This window comes from Lissotriton helveticus, chromosome 7 (assembly GCF_964261635.1).
Source record: "Lissotriton helveticus chromosome 7, aLisHel1.1, whole genome shotgun sequence".
Taxonomy (NCBI): domain Eukaryota; kingdom Metazoa; phylum Chordata; class Amphibia; order Caudata; family Salamandridae; genus Lissotriton; species Lissotriton helveticus.
In genome coordinates, this window is record NC_136068.1 from 1289978934 (window position 1) to 1290001617 (window position 22684).

At 47.2% G+C, this 22684-nt stretch overlaps 1 protein-coding gene across 2 annotated transcripts in view; it reads left to right on the forward strand.

Moving 5' to 3' along the window:
- MYO15B (myosin XVB) overlaps positions 1-22684 on the forward strand; it is an 810836-nt gene that overhangs the window by 645338 nt on the left and 142814 nt on the right. For both annotated transcript variants that reach the window (XM_078654532.1, XM_078654533.1), the window contains 2 exons: positions 854-1002; positions 5893-6017. In XM_078654532.1, coding sequence (XP_078510658.1) covers positions 854-1002; positions 5893-6017 — 274 coding nt within the window. The remainder of the gene's footprint in view (positions 1-853; positions 1003-5892; positions 6018-22684) is intronic.

Consider the following 22684-nt stretch of genomic DNA (forward strand, 5'->3'; position numbering starts at 1 on the left):
ACTGCTACTAGAAATCCTGTCGCCTGTATCTCTGACAGACAAAGACTAGAACACCAGAGGAGACTCGACACCCAGGCCTTGACAATCCCCCCTTTGCTCCCCCACATACTTTTTTATGTCAGGGAGGTTGCCTGCTGTGAGTGATGCATTTAGGGTGCTTTTCCCTGGTAGTCATGGCTTTTGGAAGACTGTAACACCATCTGCTGTCTATCCATTTTCAAAGTGAATTTCTCCTCTACAGGTCAGTTTTTAAAATTACTCCTGGGTATGATGAGCTGGAGCTGGTGTTGTGAGGGTTTAGGGTTTTTTTGTTAGGTAGAGACATGCATCTCACAGTCATGTCCGCTCTCCTGAACACTTTCTTTGCCCCCATGGTGCAGATGTTCTTCTTGCCTAGACAGAAGGTATGTCTCCCTGGGATGCACATGTGTCCAAGCATGAGCTGCGTTTTCGCTAAGTACTTGTGAGCTACTGTCCTGTCTCTCACAGTGTTAATCCCTAAGGAGCAGGCACTTCCTTTACATACAGCAGTGATTCCTAGAGAGCCTGTGTTTTTGTCTCTGTCACCTCATCAGTGCCTATGAGCTTGTGTTCCCTCTCACATGCATTGTCAGTGTCTAATAAACATGTGTTACCACCCCCCACACACAAACACACTATTTGTTCTTGAATATTGTCTCAATTCAGGAGATTTCTCCCTGTGGCGCCCTTTGAATAGAAGTTCACTCAGACTGTGGTGAATCCCTTATTGTTTTAAGCAAGCAGAGCTCTTGTAGCATGTAGAGTCATTCCTGAGAGGTTGTATACATCCGGGTTTCGGATATGGTAACCAATGACAATCTTGTGTGCACAGGTCAGGTGGTGAGGCCCATCCGAGGGGAGGAATACATCCATGACTTCTTATTGGAGGATAACTCGGTGAGCCTGGAGTTCAGACGCATCACCTGGAAGACATCACTGCACTTTGAGAATGATATATACACAACCGTCCACTATAACCAGGTGAGCAGGTTCCGTCCACTATAACCAGGTGAGCAGGTTCTTCTGGGACCCAGGTCAGAGCTTCACCTCTTTCTCATCACAGATCCAATACTGCATATTGCTCTCTACCCAAGTAGGGTCCTGCATGTAATTTCCTCAACAGCTGGACCACTGCATCTCGCTCTCACCCTAGCTAGGGCTCTTTCCAGAACTAGGGCACTGCATCTATTGCTTACCCAAGGCAGATGTGCACTTCATTTACACCCTATCCAGATAATGCCTTTCGTAATCTCACCACAGTAGAACTCAGTATAACCGCTTAACCACAATAGGACACTGCGTCTCATCCCCATCACAAATATGACGGCTGCCTCCCATCCTCACCACAGCTAGAACGCTGCTACTCATCTTAATTGCAGGTAGGACACTGTATCCCTTCCTCGCTGCACCCAACATCTTCTGCAGGCGAGGGATGTCTGGGCTGCCCTTCATTCACCCCACAGGCAGTAGATGCACTTTATTCTGTCCACCAGCTAGGGGCAAACTTCATTCTCATTCATTGGCCTTCAGTGACTCAGCAGTTGCTGCTCCGTTCGGGTCTACACCAATTTGTCAGATGCAGCCCCGCTTGTGTCTTTAGCAGTTTCTCAGTTACCTTGCTAGAGCTTTCAGTTGTCATGCAATCACAGCCCGGACTGGCACTTGATCAGGGTATTGTGATTCCATTCAGAATCCAGAATGAGTCTGGGGATGCCCACAGGCAGCAGTGTCCTTCCAGATCACTTGTTCCTGTTGCACAGTCATCAGAGAAGTGCTGAACCTCACTCTTTCCTGAACGGTCTCTTCTTCGGCAAGGCAGGTTTTTCCCTCTCTCAGCAGGCAGGCAAGATTGCAGGCACTGCAGGGTAGGCACTCTGGTCCGCCATAACATAAACATAAGATGTGTATTTGTATAGCCACATTCACCCAAGGGTATCTTGGCTCTGAATAACAGATGTTTATTGTTACCCAACTTAAGCAGAACATTCAGTTTTCAGGTGATTTCCCACAGCTCTGGGAGACTTGCTTGCAGACAGACACCAGCCCTGGATGCACAGAACTCCTCTGGGTACTCTGTGTTGCACTACCTGCCTTGGTCCAAGAGATCTTCAAACTGGATCAGAGTGGGGTGATTTTGGTCCCACTTTTAAGCACATCTTCCAAACCGGAGATGTGGTTCTCCTGTCTGAAACTGTAGTGGTTTGAGGTGTTTCTTCTTCCAAGTGTTCTTCCTGGGACTGTTCTTTAGACACAACCTTTGTTTAGAGTGAGGTTTTACAAAGCAGGTACCACTAGGGCTGTCTCCACCCGCCACAACAGAGGCACAAAGAGCAGTGAGGTTTCAGCACTTGACTGTCGTCAGGTTACCTAAAGGAGAAATCAAGGAAAGACAAAAGAGCAGGCATCACCTATCACAACCGTCTGCAGTACCACCAATCACCTCTATCATCCAGTAAATGGCAGTGCTCATGGAGACTAATAAGCAGATTCTTGCTAATCAAAAGGCATCATAGGATATATAAAGGAGCCCTATCTCCAGTTCCCCCGCTTCATAGTCTGGGTCTTCTCCCTTCAGCTGTAGTAATTAAGCGATACACTTCCACTGTGTGGTAGAACAATCCTCAACCTCCATATTGTGCTAGGCTAGGCCAGGGGTATCCAAAATGGATCCCACTGCCCTCCGTAGTTTGCTGCAGTCATCGTTGGGGTTGAATGTTGCTGATGGCCTGGTGGTGTGCCCAGGGAGTGTTGGGACTGCCGCAGATGTCAGTCGGCCTCCCATTGATGTGGGAGGGAGGATGCTGTGGTGTCGGAGGAGCCACTGTGGCACAGAGAAGGGTGAGAGTTCCCACAACAGAGCATGAGGGCACCAGACTGGGCTCCCTGGGCCTATCACAGACAAAGATGCCAAGAATGAAGCCTGGAGGTGTTTTGGGCAGTGCCAAGGACAAGCCCCATTCCTTAGGTTGAGGTGCCAACAACAAGATGACTGTGAGGTGCTGACGTCTGGAAAAATCCAGCAGCCCTGTGTAGAGGGACAAGATCGGGGAGGACTATAGCAAACCCCGGAGGCTGAAGGTGACAGTATCCAGACAAACTGCTGGGCACCCAGTGGAGATACCAGTGACACCTGTTTGTCCTTTGGTGGAGGGGGGAGAATCTCCCCTCCATCCCTGGTTGAAATCTCAGTTGGATGCAAAGATCCTGACTGACTGCTAATCTCAATTGAGAATAGGGCAGGGTGTAGCTTTGAACACGCTGGGCCCCTACGGGCTGATAAAGAAGGCACTGCTGCAACCCCTTTGAGACCCACATGGCAGGGCCAGGACCAGTAGGAGAGATTTGACCATCCCACGTTCCGGGGAAAGACTACATTCAACCCAACATGGATCACACAAAAGCTGCAAGGGAATGGCGGCGGGGGAGATGGTGAGACCGGACAGGGCCCCATCCCCGGGGGCACCCGCCTGGACCAGGACACGTCGGCTGGTGCACTCTTGCAAGCAACTGGCTCCCCTGACAAATTGGACTTGATCCTCAATGCCGTGAATACATTTTGGGAAATCTTGGAGAATAAAATTGACAGATTATCCTTGGACTTCAACATCGTCTGTGATAATCAACACAAGCTGTTGAATGGGAAGCTTGCAAGGTGGTGAGTTGAGGTAATGCCTCAGCTAATCAGTGAGGACCGTGAGAATGCTGCAGGAAGACTGGAAGATGACATCCAGTGATTAGAGAAGGAAGTCCCAGACCACCCTCAGGTCTTGTATTCTGTACACGAAGAATGGGAAAGACACAGGACAACGCTAGAAAGGCTCCACGTCCCAAACAAACATGAGTATCAGTTGTCTGCACATGTGGAGGGGGCGCTGAGCTGGTAGAGTGCTCTCATGACTGACTTTTCCAGTGAACAGGCTGCTCCTCATTACTCAGATAGCTGGACCTGGGGGAGGTGGGGGGGGGGGGGGGAGATGGTGTACTCCCAAGAGGCGGTCCATGATGTGTTTACACAACATTATGGACAGCTTAATGCGGCACATGACCCCACACCAGAGGAGGGGCTTGAGGCTTTCCTTGCTAGGGTGGTGTTGCCGAAGCTGCCTGAGGACGATCCGGTTTTGCTCGGAGAAGCTATTCTCTGTACCTGAAATATGGGAAGCTATCCAAGATCTGGTGTGGGGCAAGACAACTGGTACGGATGGCCTACCTGTAGAATTTTACCTGGTGTACGTGCCCCTCCTAACACCAAAGCTATCTAAAATGTATGCAAAGGTGTTGGAGTTCGGGTCTCTGCCAGACATGACACAGGAGGCTGTTTATATCCCGAATCCTTCAGGAGATGCCACTGTACCAGTGGAGTGGGTAAGACCCTGCAGTGCCTGAGGGGAATGAGGATGGGATAACAGAGTCCTCTTAGCTGACAGCTGTCTATGGTGCCTGGTTGAAGGGATGGATAATCGGTGCAGAAGTGCTTCTCCCTAAGGTAACAAGATTCACTGTAGTTAGCAGGAGTGTTCCACCTGAGCGTAGCAGGTAAACAATCCAGGTGAGACAACGTGGACTTTTAACCTCTCCAAGACTCACAAATAGAAAAGAGTTAGTGATGATTAAGCCCATAAGTTCTTAGTGGTCTAAAGAAAATGCTGGCAGCATTAGGGAGCATCACGCTGCAGCTCTGTAATGTGGAGAAATTTGGCTCTGCAATGAAGGTAAGGATGAAGAAAATGGAGGGTAGAATGATTGGTCTCAATGCAGTGGTGTCAACCTGAGTAAAGTGGAGACTCAAGCAGATCCTTCAGATCTGGAGATTCGACATCTGATAGAACTTGAGCAGTGTCATAGTTGGAGGGCAGAACTGTAATTCTGGAAACTGCAGGGAGGGTTGCTAATTTTTGGTGGAGCGATAACTTCCACCCCTACTAAACTGGATTTCATGGTTACGATGAGACTTTTTGTTTGCAGATGGCCCATGTTGCACTAATGGACAGGAGGGAATGTAGGATCTAAGCTCATCAAGGGATCTCTCGCCCAATCCTCAATGGAGATTCTGTCATTGTAACTCTTGATGACACCGACAATGGTATTATTAAAGACGCGCCTCCTTAAAAGAAGCACTCAATATGAGTGCAGGTGTATCCTGATCCTATAAGACTTCCGACTCAAAGTAAGAAACAGCACCTCCAAGCCATTTGGAGAGAGGTTAACCAATGGGGTGAGAATCCTTGGATGAGCCCTGCTGGGATTTTGGTGGTAAATGTGGCTAGCACTGAGCTTGAGGCAGCTAGGTCGCACCTGAACAGTCTTATCGGCAGCGCATAAGAGACCTGGGATTTATGTTTCCCCTAACTGTGGATGATTCTGAGCAAAAAAATCTTTTCTGCCTTAACTCGTTCTTACTGTTGCATATAATTGGGGTATGTGACAGCTATGACAACTGTTGGATAACTGGTTTCGTGATTCACAGTATTTACTAATGCTCTTGCCTACCTCCTTACCCTTCTGTTCCTTTTTCCTTCCCTTTCCTTCATCCCATCACCTCCTTTAAGGGACTTTTTGGTGCATTATATTCACTCCAGGCAAGTTGAATACTGAAAAGAAATTTGACTGAGTTTTCTTATTTCTTATACAACCTATTGTTTTGTGACTCGAGGTAACTAGTCCATGTAGTTCTTCTTTTGATTGTGTTTTTCTGTGACCTGGTGTCTAATTCTGCTTCTTGGAGCCAAATGATGTTTTCCATTTGTATTTTTAATAAAGTAATCAAAAGTGTTCAAACATTTTATGAATTTAACTAGAATACCTTTGTGGTGAATTAGAATAACACGTAAATAAGTAACTTTCCCTTATGTTCTACCTCTTTTATCACAGGTGCTCTGGGAGTATCTGAACCGCAAGCTATTCATGATGGATAGAACTGTACCCCTGGAGAAACAGACCGGCATCCTGGCTGCATTGCAGCACCTTGTCAAAGGACTTGCTGACCCGCCTTCCAAGTATGTCTGAATCTGCTCAGTCATATATTTTTCATATGCGCTCTGAGGAAACACCCGAAGGGTGCAACAAGCCTTTAGCAGCTGTGTCACAGTCCAGAAATGCACATGTGTAGGATAGACGATTACTGTAAGTTGGCCTAGTTTTTTTAAAGGCCTTTCTCGTAGACTTGAGTCCAGTTCAAATTACTGGCTTTTCTGCTAGAGTTGAGTCTAGTTGAAATGCCAGTGTGTTGTGTTACAATTGCCATAATTTGATGTATTACCACTTGACAGGAACAGGCGTATTTCGGTTGACAGCCTGTCAGACTTGAGCCTCGGGCCTGTTTTTTGTTTACATTCTCTTTTGTCGAACTTTAAGCTATTCAGAAGTGTAGCTCTAACAGTCAGAATGCGTTCTAGTTTGGATTGGACTGTTCCCTTTGGGCGCAGGGTCAAGACTGGTTTGCATATGATTGTGCTCAAACTGGAATGGCAAGGGGAGCAAAAAAACCATGGATTTAGACCCAGATCTTTGTACTGGGGTGAATATATGATATTGTTCTGTATTCTGTCCATCAATTGTTCTTTTTGCACTAGTTTGGGTTCAGTTCTTTTTTCAGGGGTTGGGCTTATATCCTCTTCTTTAGGATTCGACCTGTTTGAGTGCTTTTGTTTTCGACCAGGCTTGGTTCTATATCGGTTTATGGCTCTTGGCAGTGTTGAACATTCTGATGGATACATCAAACCACCGATTCCTCACTTTTTAAATTCAAACAGGCCATTGGATCAGGAAGCTTCCTAGCAGTTGCCCTTACACAATGGGAGGTGGTACCATCGGATTCTGTGGTGGCTCTGCCCTGCCTCCGGAAGTGATGACATGGAGTCACATATGGGCACCACCCTTGAGCGCTGACTTTTTTCCATGCCCTTTGACGGAGCTCCTCTTGTGAACTTTTGTCGGTGTTTTACTGACTTCCAAAAAATGGTTTTGGGGCAGTTGCTAGGGATGTGTCTCCAGAAAACTACAGGCTCTAAGCTTTGCCACATCTGCAGGAAGAACATGTCGGTCAGAGACCAGCATGACATCTGTCTTTAGCAGCTTTAGTGGCTCAGATCCAAGAATGATTTGAAGTCATGAAACAAATGCTCTCTAATGCATATGAAGACCATCAGGAAACAGGAGGTAAAGAGTTTTGATGCAGAGCACAAGGAACAAGGCTGGTCCCGGTCCAAATCGTGGTCCCATCCAAGATCTGATCCGTGTCCCCATCCTCCAGAAAGTCTAATAGGAAGTCTCAGTTTATTTATTTAATTAATTTCTAAAGCGCTCTGTTAGAGGCATCCTGGCGCTGGCAACTCAGAGTACATGGTGGGGAGCTTACAAAGAGAAGAGCGTCGGGGGGGGGGAAGGGTGGGTTAGGGGCCACCCAAAAAAAGCAGCCCCTAAATTTTCGGAAAAACAACCACATTTTTAGTCTTCTTCTAAAAAGAAGGAGATCGCTCACTTGTCTCAGTTCCAGAGGGAGACCATTCATTCCAAAGTCTAGCAGTGGCAACCATAAAGGTTCTGCCCCCCGCTTTGACTTTCCTGAACCTCGAGGTCTTAACTAGTCTCGCTGAAGCGGAACGGAGGTTTTTGGCTGGAACATACCACTCAAATTTCCTCTGCAGAGAGACCGGGCCCAGCCCATGTAGGGCCTTAAACACAAGGCAAAGAGACTTAAACTGAATTCTCTGCCCCAGCGGGAGCCAGTGCAATTCTGCCAAGCCTCGAGAGGAAGAAGTCCTTCCAGGCCAGCCCAAGGCAAGTTTGGCTGCGGTGGACTGGATCCTAAGAAGTCTATCCAACAGAAAGTTTGGAGAATCTAACAGGAGGGCATTACAGTAGTCCAATCTACTCAAGACTGTACTCTGTACAACTAATGCCTGTGCCTGGTGGGGAAGTAAAGGCAAAAATTTCCGCAAAAATCTGATATTCGCAAGGCAGCTACCCACCGTTCTAGAAACCTGAGCCTCCATAGTCAACTTGTTATTAAACATGATGCCCAGGTTACAAACCGTATCCACTGGTCTCACTGCGGTTGACGTATCGCTAGGCCAGAAGTTACTGGGCAACACAGAGGGAACCCTATCCGCTGAGCAGAAGAGCACCTCAGTCTTGTCTGCATTGAACTGCAGTGAATTACTCTTCAGCCACAGAGCCGTATCACGCAAGCAGCAATGGAACTCCTCCAATGAAGTTGATTGCTCTCCCTTCAAGGAGAGAATAAGCTGCGTGTCATCGGAATAGTTTATGATGTACTTTATAAATAAATAAATAAATAAAAATCTTATGCTCTTTAATGACTGCAATCAGGGGTTTCATGTATATGTTAAATAAAATCGGACTGATTGCCGAGCCCTGTGGCACACCATGTGTGATGTTAATCAGATCAAAACGATAAGGGGAAGGGATACTGCCTGCGTTCGATCCTTAAGGAAAGATTGAAACCATTGGAGAGCACAGCCCTTCACCCCAGCCTACTCAATAGAGTCCCATGATTGACCATGTCGAACACGGCAGACAGGTAAAGCAGAATGAGAATAGCTGCCTGACCCCTGTCTGCCCGCATCCGAAGTTTGTCCATCAAGATCACCAGAGCCGACACTGTACCATGAGCAGGCCGAAAACCAAACTGAGCCTCCTCCAGCAATTTATGCTGCTCCAGATGGTTGGAGAGCGTCCTACTAACCACTCTTTCAACGATTTTGGCCAGAAAGGGCAGAAGAGAAATCGGCCTATAGTTCTTAGGACATTGCAGGTCCAGAGAAGGCTTTTTTAGCAAAGGAGTCACTAAAGCTTGTTTCCACTGCAATGGCACTAGCCTACTAATGAGGGGCTGATTACAAATTAATCGTAGAGTAGGAAACAGTTCTGCCTCGAACTCCTTCCAGATTTTGTGAGGAACAGGGTCTAAGGGAGAACCTGATGAAATGCCACGTGCTACTTTACAAAAATCCTCCAAGGTCAAAGGCACAAACTCAGTTAAGTAATTGCCATTCATGCTGTCTGTAGGGGTAATAGGAACATCATTACCCCTCATCCCCATATCACTGAAACCCACAGTGTCAGTGGTTTCAGAAACCACTTGCTGACTCCCTCCCCCCTCAACTCATCAATAATAGTTTTAATTTTAGCATGAAAGAAATTGGCTAAATTATTACACAGTTCCGGAGAGGGGGGTATCTGCTTTTTTGTACACTCAAGGCTAGTAAGACTATTCAGAATGCTAAAAATACTTTTGGGGTTATTCGGGGTATTAAGAATCATGTTAGAGAAATATTCTGCCTTAACCCTATTTATCTCCTTTTTATAGCATATGATCTTAGATCTCCATATATATTTATCCGAGTCCGCATAACCCCGTCTCCACGTCCTCTCTGCACTTTTGAAGTCAAGTTTCATGTTTCTTAGGTTATCATTGAACCACGGAGCCGATGGTCTGCCCCTGGTTCTATGATTTTTTAGCGGGGTGAATACATCTAGAACTGCCATAATCTTCGATCAGAGGGAGGTATAATTTTTGCCTACAAACTTATTTGCCTCAAAGCAATCATCTACCAAAAACAGTGGGGCTAAACCCCGCTTGCGCAGAAGCGCCTTCCAATCTCTACCGACATATTAATTCCTAGCACCAGTTTCTCGGAGATTATGGTTAGCAATGTCCACTGCAAATTTAATCAAAAAATGGTCTGACCAGACCAAAGGCAGAATTACCATAACGTTAAGATACCGCTCTTCAGCAAAGATCAAATCAAGTATGTGACCCCGCTTATGGGTTGCCTTTGCCACCCGCTGGAAAAGGCAAAGACCCTTGCACGAGTGAAGAACATTGAAGTACCCTGAATCAAGAGATCCATTCAACCAAAGGTTGAAATCTCCCAAGATAACTAATTTACAAAGGACAGCGGCCAAATTGGTAAAATTCTCCAGCAGCGACTGCTGCTGAAACACCGTAAAAAACCCCGGAGGTCTATAACAAATGATCCCTGTTAAAATGTGGGCATGAAATTTTTTTATGGCAAAGCCTAAACACAAGAAGTCCAGACTGGAGTCTTCCTCCTATTGCTCCCTCTCCAGGAAAGGAGTGCGCCGTTTGCACTGAATAGGTGGGACTCCACCCCAGTCCTCTGATTCTAACCCCTTTCTGCAGCTGGAGTTAGTGCTTTGTTTCCTGTGCCATCCACCATACCGCAAAAAGAACAAGGTGATGGAGGGAATGCTTGAATTAATCTCAGTCACTGTGTAAAAAGTTCAATCGGGTCGGGGACAATCGATATTTGCCCGGCGGTATTGCCTCTGTGACCCTCTAGTTATTTAAATCAATGAAGAGGCAGGCGCTGGAGACTGAAAAGCAGGAAACAAGGTTTTTTTATTCTCTCCGGAGGAGAACACACCGAAACGGACAGAAGGTATCGTTCTGAGGTGCTCTAACTGTATTTCGGAGGCCTGGCCTCTTATATCCACATTTATGACTTTATTGCAGATTACACTTACATGTTTAAAGCTTTGATGTACGGAAAAGACATTCTCGGAACTCCCCTTTGGGCCCGTTCCCACACACATTTACAGTTAAAGTCCCCACCCTAGTCACAACAGGTGATGAGCATCGCGCAGCTGGATAATCCGCCGATTCACGGAATGTGGGGAGTCTGATCGGATCTCATGGGGTGGGGGGCTTTGATCAACCCGGGGATTCTTTGATGGGGGAAGCTTTCTATTGTACGGGGAGGGGCAAGGATGGTATCGGCAGAGCTGGGTGTCGGCTTGGGAACGGGGAGGAAAAACGGGCACACGGGGAAAAAAAGGGGGTTTGCATCTAAGGGCCGGAGATCATGAAAGGAAAGCAGGGAGGTGTCGCGCTGGGAACAGGATGAGGGCCTGGGGCAGAGCAGCGCCGAAGAGGGGTTTATGGCTCAAGGCAGGTGCAAGCAGGGGGTGGTCAGCGTGCAGGCTTAGCGAAGGCAAAGGGCTATGTCAGGGGCCAGCGGCATGCAAAAGGGTTTGTTCTGATCGGGGCATCTTAAAATGGCGGGCGCGCACGACAAAAGTGTGGCATCAGGGAAGAGGCAAGATGGCGCAGATAATGTTCACCAAAACGCACTAATTTTCCACAGTCCTCCCTTTAACATATTCAAGACATCTTGCTGGTTCATTTTCTATTCGGTTCTACTGTGGTGAGCATGAGAAAGAAAACGGTAGGAACCCTAGATGGAAAAGAGTTGTAAACAATACATTTTGAGGTTTCTAGTTTTTTTTTTTTTTAGGAGGTGCACCTATTTGATAAAGCAGGAAAGTCATAGGAATGAAATACAAAAACGGCGAGCAGCAAATACATATCATAACGTGAACTGGCAGGTTAGTACATGTTTCAGATTCGGATTGGAGCAGATTCAATACAATGGCGGCTGGGAGAGAAATGAGGCGTAGCAAAACGGTGGTTGAAGATGTCGAATGTTCGAAGTTTTATGAGTTCTCATTGTTCTTTGTGGTCTTTCGTTGGCGCTGTTGAGCACCGGCGGTGGAGCTACAAGTCCAGCTCTGTTCTAAGTTCTGCGTTGCAGGGCACGACCCTTTCCTCGCGTTTCTGGTCGGAAAGGTCCTTTTCGCCCTGTGTCCTTTGAGGTGATTGTCAGAAAGTTCCGATGGAAGAGGAGCGTTCAAAACAGTCCACAGGGTAGGTCAGAGGAAAAAGGGGGATGGAGCAAGGCCAAATTGGGAACAAACTAGGGGAACGAGAGACTTCAAATGGCGGGCGTGCGACGGAATTCAGAGAGCGGGACGTTGTCGAAAGGCACTGGACGTCGAGCAGGGGCATCAGGTCGACCCTTTCTTTTCATGCTGTCGAAAACAGTGCCTCGTCCTGCAGCTCCTTTCAGTCGTGGTCTCGCCTTGGCTAATGTCGCAGGTGTCCCTTAGTCTGCAGTCGGGCCTCGTGCTCCCACATCCGGTCCTTCTCTCCTCCAACAGCAGTACCCTTAAACAAGTTTGAAAAGACAGTCTTTAGAAAATTTGCAGATGAAGATAATCAAAAAGGTCTATTTCTCTCCCAGCTCCAGGCAAAGAATGAAAATGTCCGTTATATTTAACGTTCACAACTGGCATATGAATGACCGGTGGCGGACCTGTTGGATTTACTATGACTTTCCTTCATAATCATTTATTACAGGCATGACAGTTCATCTGATGGTAACCCACCTTCGGGAGACAAATCTGGCAAAGATATGCCGTTCTCTAGAGTTTCACATTTACAAAAGGGTACAGTGAGTCGTCAACATGGTGCTACACAGGTATTTTGCTGAGAGACGAACATGGCTAAACATTTCCTTTCTATCGGTGCATCCTGTTTTTCAACTACTGCGGGGTTCATTTTGATGATTTCTTTACCTTGGTCTAGTCTGTTAACCTTGTAAATCATCATTCTGGGTCCTACGTAACCTTTTACAGCCCGGTTACTTAACTAGGAAGGACAGGGGTTTTATGGGAAACAACCAGGGACATAGACAGGGGAGGTAACGGGGGTGATCGTTTTTCTGGTTTGGGTATTGCGACGATTCGGGGAGGGGAGGGTCGCGTATTCTGAGGTCCTTGTTTTATACTATAGGAGCCGTTGACATGTAGTTCCCTTATTTCGGGCCAGATTAGGGAACCTCTGTCGTCTTACCTGTCCTTTCCCTTACGGCCCAACCTGGGTTCATTGACTTCTAGCGGAAAAGGAGAGGTAATGACGCGGCCTCAGGATGATTGTATTAAAGACAAGCGTTTGTGCAAATACTGACGGTATTTGAAGCCAATTAGGTGGTGTGCTAGGGGTGGCAATCTGCCAATTTCGGGGCTAACCACTCGGAAGAGTGGTAGTGCAAAAATAGAGAGAGAGAGAGAGAGAGAGAGAGAGAGAGAGAGAGAGAGTGAGAGAGAGAGAGAGAGAGAGAGTGCAACGGCAGGCCAAATAGTACACGTGCAACAGAGAGGGCGGCAGTGCATTCAAGAAAGGCTATTTAGTGCATTACACAGTAAAGGGTATTCACGAGTCCGCGTTAGAATCTTGTAATCATGCAGTTTGAGCATTAGACAGGGTAGAGGGGACGTGCTTTGAGAAAAGGAAAGAAGAAAAAAGGAGGTACCATTTTGTCGCACTTTCTCGCATTCTCGGTCCTTTGACCAGTTGGGTCAACGCCTCAGTCACACACACACGTTCCCTCACAGTTTCGCATCATACGTGACATGGGTTCATTCATCCGGTCTGGTTTAAGGGTGATCACTTTTTATCAGGTTGTGCTAATTTTTCGGGTTTGTTCGATACGTGAGTAGTTTGCAGGCGTGCTTAGACACCACCCTGCGGCGCTAGTCCGTTTCGTGTATTTAGACATGGCAAGGTCTCAGATCTTCGCCACACCTTGGCTGTAATCTCTGATGTAACCTGCAGAGGAAGGAAAAAAGGGGGGGGGGTGGGGGAGACAGCATTCGCGCGCATTCAAATACATGGATTCATAAGTCCTTTACTTACCTCTTACTCGTCTTTCCTCCTTGGGGCGGGGTCCCCGGGGATATGGTCTTCGGAGTCGAGGGGGGGTAGTGTGTTCATGTAGGGCGTGTGCGGGGAAACATAAAAAGGAAACCAGAGGTGCCTAGTGCGAGGTATCTAGTCAAAGGATATATCTCACTATCGGGATCCTTAAACCTCTTTCAACGCCGTGGCGTTCTAAAGTTCTTCGGTTCTTGGGTCCCTGCTACTTTGGAACGTTGTACTTTACAATATTTACATTATTTCATTTCACCCTCCTTTTACATTCCCTCATTTACACCATTCGTTTTACCCATCCTTGGAAGTCACGGTCTTCCTCTACGCGAGAGTTCATGAGTCAGTCGCGTACTTTTAAGACGGAGTGTCGTGTTGTCGATCCGATCCGTCCTCCAGGGCTGGGCAACCATCTTCCTTTAACCTTAAAGAGAGAGCAGAGTAGGGTGCACAGAAAAAGAACTTTCCTACCCATCCCATATTGTTTTAAAATAAAGCATGCAATACCCGTCCATAGTTTCAAAGACTTTATTTTGCAAATTCATTTCAGCATATGGATTAGGAGGGTGTGGTCGTATTTGGTCGGTCGTGGCAATGGCTAAAGTGCGTACAGAGGGGGGGTGTCGTTTGCAACAATAAAAACATCGGAAAGTTTTACTCATTCATTTGTAAGAGACTAAAACGTCTATTAATTGGCTGGGGGTTCGGGGGCATATATTTCATAATTCAGAAGCATAATCACAATAGTAGTAATCAGATTTCCTATATGCATACCGTACGTGTGCGTCGTAAATGGGGTTTACATCGGTTATAAAAATATAATACAGTGTACATTTGTAATCAACATTTGTAATGGGGATTCTTTCATACTGTTCGTCGAGTGAGCTCTCCTTGTCTTTTCTAGCCAAGTGTACAAAGGATCACAAAAATCTCAGAACATCAAGTTTATATTAGTGCGAAGGAACACCACGAGGTGTTCGTAAGTTCCGATTGATACCAGCGCCATTTTTGGGCGGGGCCGGCACAGTCCGGAAGCAGCATCAGGGGGAAATGTTTCCATTACTGGCAGTTTGGACCAGAGTCCTTTTCGGCAGTTCTAGAATTCACGCTAACAGAAGGTGTGGCAATGTCATGTTTGTTTCGTTGGCGATCGAGGCAGCCGTCCCTTACCGGAAACCTGCAAAGGCCGAAGGCTCCGCCGGGGACCTTTGTATGATCTTCAAGGCTGCGGAGATGCTGTCGGAGATGGGGGCTCGTGCTCCATGGGACAAATGTTCGAGTTATACGGCTGGCCAAAGTTACTCTAGTGGCCGGGGCCCGCCTTCCAGCGGATCCAGACGCCATTTTGAGGCCCTACAGGGGCCACTCTCGTCGAGTTTGCAAGAATGGAAGAGACCCTTCGGAGTGAAAGGAAGAGGTCCCTGTTTTGTGAGAGCGGGACGTCCAGCTGGGGTACAGCTGTGATGCCCCCACCTGGGGGGGCGAGGGAGACTCGTTCACATCGTCTCCTTCTCCCGGTGCACTCCATGCCGCTCCTTTTCATCGCCCCGCATGAAGGCCTCTCCACATCCGGTGTTCCCCAAGTGCCACCATTGTACGTTCGGTGCTGCGCAAATACTGGGGTGCCACCATTGTACGTTCGGTGCTGCGCAAGTACTGGGGTGCCACCATGGTGTGTCCGGTGCTGTGGAAGTATGGGCACCATCGCCTGACTGGGGGGTGTTCGGCGTCGGGCTGGGGGCTGGGAAACCTCCTACCGGTGGAGGTGGGAGAGGCTCGTCCGCGTCGCCTCTCCCTCCCAGCCCAACTTGGACAAATTGTTGTGGAGGTACGTGCAGGACATCCCGCCGTCCAGGACTGCTGCGGCTGTGACGGAAGAGAAAAGGAAGAGGTGCCTCGCTCTCCTCTTGACATGTGGCGGGACTACCTTAGTCTTTCCAGGCCCGTTGCGGCCGGCCAAGGAGACATGTGGCGGGACTACCTGCAAATGCCCAGGCTGCGGGCTCCTGCCTCTCCTCCGGCTCCCCCATACGTTAAGATTTCCTGACCAAGAGTTGGTGGCGGGGCTCGCCTTATATGGGTTGCCGTTGGTTGGGCGTAGCCATAACCCTGCCCTACTTTGGAAGGTTCCAGAATGGGGGGGGGGGGGCGAATGTTCTGTTTGATTTTCATTTTCTACAGTTTATCGTTATTATTCCTTGTTTGTTGTGTTAAATTAAAAGTTCAAGTTTATTAATGGTCTACGGATTTTTTTTGTTTTATCATTTCTTTCTTTCCAGGTTGCTTTTATGCTAAGTTTCTGCTAACAGGGGTCGAGTAAACACGGAAACACGTGTAGAGGGATGACGCAGATTTGTACATTACATACACACGAACTCAGACGGGGGGCAGTACAAGTACGACATACAAAGACCCAAGACAAATATAAAAACAGTTATTGGTCATAATTATCTCTTTCCGTCTGTGAATTTTAAACGAGGCTGGGTTCCCGTCTTGACATTGCCCGACCTAGGAGAACTTGATCATGCCGCTGAGATTTTCCTGGCGAAATCTGTGCCATCGGGCATAATCAAACGTGGTGGTTCTGTCTGGTCTGTCTATGTAAGTCGGGTTCTTCTCTGTCTCGCGCCTTTTCTCGTACTGTCGGTCTGTCGTTCTTGTCGGCCCTTTGCCTTTACTCACGCTCAGTAGAGTCGGGCATTGGGCTTTCCAGTGTCCGACATACCTACAAAAAGCGCATTGGTCTGACCCTAAGTCTGGTCGTCCTTTGCATAGTGTCAGGGGATAAGTTGTGGGTAGCGGTGTCCTGGGGTTGTCCTGTCGGTATATTTCCCTACTTGGTTTATCCTCGTCTTTTCTCTGTCGTTTCGTAGCCTCTCTGCGCCACATACCGAGACTGTCGAGCATAATTGGCGTTGTCTTATTATTTCGAAGGGCTATTTCTAACGTTTCTATTTTATCAAGGTCAAAGGACCCTGCCAGTGGCCACTGTTTGTCTTGGCTATCTTCGGTATACCTGTGCCATAATTTATTATAAGCTATGGTGACTAACCCATAGTTTATGAACATGTCCTTATTAGGGGTGCCTTCTAGTGGAGCTATATGGTCCACCTCTAGCACCCGGTCCGGGCTAAACAGGCTATTTATCAATGGGGAGAAGACAGACATGACGGCTCGTAACGAGGGACTAAAAAGTCAGCACTGCCTATCTTATCACTAGGTGCAAAGACTAGACAGAATATTTCTATTCTACGTTGTTTGCAGGTAGTGAATACCTCATGGATAAAAAAAAACCAAAAGACCAACAAAATAACAATGGGGAGAATGAGTAGGACCGCAAAGATCTGCGTTACCTACCCTTTTCACTATCTGCAAAAAGGGTGGTCTCTTCCCTGCTTGCAGACAGGGAATCTCCAGGAAACAATAGTTTGTGAACAACAGTTCAGTTTCAAGCAATTATTGAGTGGGGGAGAAAAAGAACAAGCACGGCTGCTACCCTACCTATCCTCCACTGCTTGCAAAGGGAGAGAGAGCCTGTTGCTTCTCCGTTTGCAGACAGTGAATCTCTAAATAAAAATAAACAAAGCAATACTAGTATTTTGAACAATCAAGCAATCAAAACAAATTCTTTCGCAACTTGTCGTGGCAACACGACCTTACCCGGACCATGTGGACAGTTTCTTGTCTTCCGAATCCAGCGCCCGATCGTCCTCTTTTTCTCGTATTTCTCACGGCACTCCTGATGGTTCCCAGTCAGGACCGTAGATCACTCGAGAGAGGTCTGTTCGGAACTAGTGAAGTTCGGATGATCGGCTGCCAGACGAGGGTCTATTGGGCAAGAGCTCTCCCGATCGTTGCAGTCGTTCACTCTGTCGTCGGGACCTCTCCCACTGGATCCACGAGTCGCTGATGGGCCCCACGTTTGGGACGCCAATTGTAAAAAGTTCAATCGGGTCGGGGACAATCGATATTTGCCCGGCGGTATTGCCTCTGTGACCCTCTAGTTATTTAAATCAATGAAGAGGCAGGCGCTGGAGACTGAAAAGCAGGAAACAAGGTTTTTTTATTCTCTCCGGAGGAGAACACACCGAAACGGACAGAAGGTATCGTTCTGAGGTGCTCTAACTGTATTTCGGAGGCCTGGCCTCTTATATCCACATTTATGACTTTATTGCAGATTACACTTACATGTTTAAAGCTTTGATGTACGGAAAAGACATTCTCGGAACTCCCCTTTGGGCCCGTTCCCACACACATTTATAGTTAAAGTCCCCACCCTAGTCACAACAGGTGATGAGCATCGCGCAGCTGGATAATCCGCCGATTCACGGAATGTGGGGAGTCTGATCGGATCTCATGGGGTGGGGGGCTTTGATCAACCCGGGGATTCTTTGATGGGGGAAGCTTTCTATTGTACGGGGAGGGGCAAGGATGGTATCGGCAGAGCTGGGTGTCGGCTTGGGAACGGGGAGGAAAAACGGGCACACGGGGAAAAAAAGGGGGTTTGCATCTAAGGGCCGGAGATCATGAAAGGAAAGCAGGGAGGTGTCGCGCTGGGAACAGGATGAGGGCCTGGGGCAGAGCAGCGCCGAAGAGGGGTTTATGGCTCAAGGCAGGTGCAAGCAGGGGGTGGTCAGCGTGCAGGCTTAGCGAAGGCAAAGGGCTATGTCAGGGGCCAGCGGCATGCAAAAGGGTTTGTTCTGATCGGGGCATCTTAAAATGGCGGGCGCGCACGACAAAAGTGTGGCATCAGGGAAGAGGCAAGATGGCGCAGATAATGTTCACCAAAACGCACTAATTTTCCACAACTGGCAATCGCTGGGGCCGCATCCAAATCGACCCTTTTTTTATGCACCATGCCACCTCCGTTTGGACCCAGCCATATGCAAATCAGTCTTGACCTTGCTCCTCAATGGGAACAGTCCGCCTGAACTGCCAGGCCAGGTACTCCCTGAACCGGAACACAAGCAAGCCTAGGACCCATTGGCATGCATGCTCATCCACCAGAGCCAAGGGTGCGACCAATGTGTTAGCTTGTGGAGTCCCTGTCCTGGACAGCTGTTGGGCTGCAATTTGGGCATCTTTGCACACGTTTACCAAACCCTGTTGGCTGGATAGTCGGGTCCATTGTGACGGGCCGCTTGACACTGAATTAATTTTCAGTGTCTGAGGGGTATTTTAAAAACACAGTGTTTCCCCTTTCCCCTTTTTTGAATAACTGCAGGGGTGTAACACTTTTTCTACATCATCATTATAATTGCAATCTTTCAAATAAGGAAGGACATAATATAATGCAGTGGTAGGATCTTTTTGTTGAATAAAGATCACCACAGACATATGGGTGCTCAATATGTTCCAGCATGGAAACACACTAGAATTTCTTCAACATCCACAAATGACTCCTCCGCACAGGGTCAAGCACAAGCCTCTAAGATTGTTGAAAGCAGCGATTTGCAACTTTCTACAGAAGGGGACTATCGGACCAGTGCCTAAACTTCAGAACATTTGATTCTATTTCAAATACTTTCTCATCAAAAAGAAAGTGTCAAAAGAGTGGCGTCCTTTCTGAACTTCAGACAACTAAATCTGTTTCTAAAGAAACATTAATTCAGAATGGTAATTCTTCAAGAGGTTCTACAGTTACTTATGAGGCACAAGCACATGGTATCGTTAGACCTCATGGACATCTACTTTCATATACTTATCCAATAAAAGCATTGCGTCTACCTCAGGTTCGAGGTAACAAGTCTCCACTATCAGTTGTGCGCATTCCCTTTAGTTCTCCCTTTAATCCTCCGATCTGCTTCCAGGATATTTAATAATTGAATAGTTCCAGTTGCAGTCTACCGTTGACGTCTAGGCATACCCAGGTACACCCAAACCTGGACGACTGAATGACCAAAGGTTCATCTTGATGCCTAAAAAAAACAATATTGGCCTTTGTAAGACTGAGACTCGTCATCACCAGTGAGAAATCCTCTCTAACACCTGCCTAGAAGCTTAACCTTTTTAGGGGCAGTACTAGACATCAAGGCAAAAGCCTATCCCATTGATGGAAAGACAATCCACTCTCAATTTGCTGATGAAACAGTTATTCAAACTGACTGCAGAAAGGGTTTAACCAAAATATAAATGATCTTGGCTACCCCCAAAAATATCACAAGAATTTCAAGACAGGAGATCATGCCCCTGATTCAGTGGTGAGAATTTCAGGCATCTCTATAGTTTCTTATTATCATACCACAGTAGTCTCAAATTAATTATAAAATAGATAAGCTCATACTCGCCCGCAAGAAGGCAATGAAGAATGTGGCAAAGCAAGAAAGTGATCTGAGACTTAACTGATTTCCGATTTAGTTTCACTCCACTGCTCGCTCCCTGACTAGACGTGACCCTACAGTTGGTCATATGAAGTGCTTGTTGGACAAATTAATTCTCAATTATCCCTCAACGGCTCCAGCTTCCATGAGAGTGAGCTAATGAAGGTCACTCGCAAGAATCGTAATAACTACATGAGCAGTCGAAAGTGAGCCAGGGCTCCCAACATTCAATCCAGAAGGAAGCAGATCCCTCTTGAACATCACCCACCCATTGTCCCAGGAGTGAAAGGAACAATAATAACTGACCTGTGACGTGTCTTCCCTCAAACATGGGTAAGGCACTACACCAGGGTCCTGTAAGACACATTACAGGACGTTTTATTCGGGTGACGTTTATATTAGTGTACAGTAACGAGAATGGGTGCATGAGAAATTCCGCCACCATCTGTTAAATTATAGAGACCTGTGAAACACCCCCAGCGACTGCAGGAGAGACAGTCCCAGATCTGTCCCAAATAGAGCATGCTGATGTGGTAGTTTTCACTCATCTCTGTGCCTATTCAGGCATAACCTATATTATTCTGCCTCATTGGGTCCCTCTCATAATACTTGCTGCTCCTTATAACCAATGTTGGATAGGGTGAGGTGCTTAAAGTACTCTTATTACACCAGTAGTGCCCCTTAAATTGGGATCAAAAATGCGTTTTCCCTGCTCCCCTGATTTTACTTGGTTTCACTTTCTTTAAAAGAGAGAGCTTGTATCATGCTATCTTGGTTTTCTTCACAATGTTTTCGTTAACGGTAAGGTTGGTGCCGAGTGTGATTCCAAATGACTTGATGTTGGTGAAAGTTTGGGTTTAAATCCATCTAGGTTAATTTGGTTGACTTAGGATTTAACTAGTTGTTATTCTCATTAAATCACAGATATTCTGTTCTGGTGGAGTTGAATTTTAGGTTGGTGTGGGGCACCCAGATTTGGATGAGATTAAGAGTGTTTTTTAAAATTTATTTATTAAACATTTTGGGCCTCATTTATGAGGCTCTGCGTCACTTTTACGCCGCCGGTGCGTCACTTTGTAAACCCCTGCGCCACATTATACCTGCGCCAGGTATAATGTATGCAGGGGTGGCGTTCCCCCGCAAAAAGCCTCGTAGAAGTGACACAGTGAAATCTATGAGATTTCACTGCGTCACTTCTAGGACGCCATTGCGTCAAAATCTTGCGCCTGCCTCACAGCAGGCGTAAGACTGACGCAAGCCCTTTCACATGGGGCTTGCCCCATGTGAAAGGATGCATTGCTGGAGTTGCGTCACTTTTGTGACACACTCCAGCAATGCGTCACTTTTGCGCTTACAGATACGTCAGAAATACTGATGTATCTGTAACTCCTTGGGACATGATGCCTCATACTGTAAATATAACGCATCAGGTATGTCGCAAGGAGTGCGCACTGAGAAGTGACGCATCGCTGCTTTCACGCAGCGATGCGTCCCTTTTCATAAATGAGGCCCTTTATTTCCAGCTTACCGGGTAAAATACTGTAATTAGACATCAATTATCGTAGTCTTCAGCTAATTTTTCCCTATTTTCTCCCCCATAAGGTCTTCCCTTGCATATAGAATCACAAACATGCCCCATATAATATCGTTTCTAACAGAATGTACTCGGTCCTCCTTGACATATTATCTATGCATATATCACATTTCCTGCGGTAATGGGGAACAGCAGTTAGACCTTGACATTGACCTGAATGACAATAGGAAGGAAACAAAAGAAAAATTCTTAACAACTCCCATATCCTCCCCTCTGAACCCTCCCATACCACATCCCTCCCTACTCCTGGCGGTTGTGGAATCCTCCATGAGTTATCTCCTGCTGACACTATCTAGTAGGTATACTGTTAGCTAGTAAGTCCAAGTAATCCGTGCGCTCCCTCGGGCACCTACGGCTCTTGTTAAGGAACCCCCATGTTGTGTGTAGTCTCTACCCTCCTTCCTCTTGTGACGGGTGAAGATCTACCTCCTCTAACGCTGCCAACATGACCTCCCAGTCCTGAGATATAGGATATTTTCTCTGACCTCGTTCCTCCACCCTTCTAAGAGCCGTCCCCTCTGCTCGGCCCCATCGCTCCATCTCTGCCTGCCACAGGGAAGCCCTCGGTGGTCTGGGGGATTTCCACCGCATCGTCAATGCTCTGTCTGCCAATAGGAGTGCCAAATCAAGGAATTTCAGTTGGGCCTTCTGTGTCTTGGGCCGTTTACGGGACCCTACCAGGCAGTACAGCGCATCCCCGGGCACTGGCAAATTAGTGATCGTTCCTAGTGTTTGGCATACCTCTGTCCAATACCTCCGTATACTTGTACAGGACCAGACCATGTGGAGGAATCCCACTTCATCCTCCTCACATCGTGGGCAGCGGTGGGGGGTGTTCGGAAACATTTTATGTAGTCTCTTAGGGGTCAGGTAAGCCCTGTGCAATTTCATCACCTGTATAAATCTGTGATTTGAATAGGCACCGAGGCGAGAATTAACAGGTCCGAGGAAATTGAGCCCGAAACCCCGCCGAGGCGGGAATCGAACCCTGGTCCCCTGGCCAGAACTCTGCATCAGGGTCTGCCGCTCTAACCATTGAGCCACACTCCTCCACCTGACCTGTATACCTGGATCCCCAAGTACTTAAACAAGGTCTGAGATACCGGGATCCGATGCGTTCCGAAGGGAACGGAATCAGGGTGCAGTGCTTCCTTAAAATAGAAGCCGTTCGATTTGTCGGGGTTTATAGCTAAACCCGAAATCTCATCAAAATGG